Below are 444 nucleotides of genomic sequence, written 5' to 3' on the forward strand. Positions count from 1 at the left end.
GCTCCTGGCGACGGCTTCATACCGGGGTGGTCCGGCGGTTGGCTGTGTTGGTGTGGATAGAGTCCTTGTTCTCTTTCTGGATACAGTTGTGAACCTGGAGGAAACTGTTATCCCTGTCGGAGTTGTAGGTGGCGGTGGGGGTGGTGGTTGCCTTCAGCGGGTCCCTGGTCAGGGTGTACATCGAGATCTCTGTTGATGGGAGGGTGTTGAACCCTTTGATCCCGACGGGAGAGGCATCCCTGGAGTGTGAAGGCTCAGTGGAGCGGGAGCTGGAGCGGCTGCGTCTCTGATAGCGGTACCGGTAGCTGGGGATGCGGGTGATGGCGGAGGACTGGAGGTAGTCCGTGGCACGAGCGTTGGCGCGCAGCTGTTTGTGCCGGTCTATGAACATGTGGACGGCCAGCACTCCCACCATCTCGGCTATAATGAAGGACCGGGCCCCGC

At 60.6% G+C, this 444-nt stretch overlaps 1 protein-coding gene across 1 annotated transcript in view; it reads right to left on the bottom strand.

The window, feature by feature from the left end:
* Positions 1-16: 16 nt before the first annotated feature.
* Positions 17-444, bottom strand: part of CACNG2 (calcium voltage-gated channel auxiliary subunit gamma 2) — a 53,565-nt gene continuing 53,137 nt past the window's right edge. Inside the window, 1 exon segment of the mRNA XM_035903274.1 lies at positions 17-444. This exon segment is cut by the window's right edge and continues 8 nt beyond it. Within this exon segment, the coding sequence (XP_035759167.1) occupies positions 17-444 (428 nt within the window).

This window comes from Egretta garzetta, unplaced genomic scaffold (assembly GCF_000687185.1).
Source record: "Egretta garzetta isolate BGI_Z169 unplaced genomic scaffold, ASM68718v1 scaffold51, whole genome shotgun sequence".
In the NCBI taxonomy this organism is placed as follows: domain Eukaryota; kingdom Metazoa; phylum Chordata; class Aves; order Pelecaniformes; family Ardeidae; genus Egretta; species Egretta garzetta.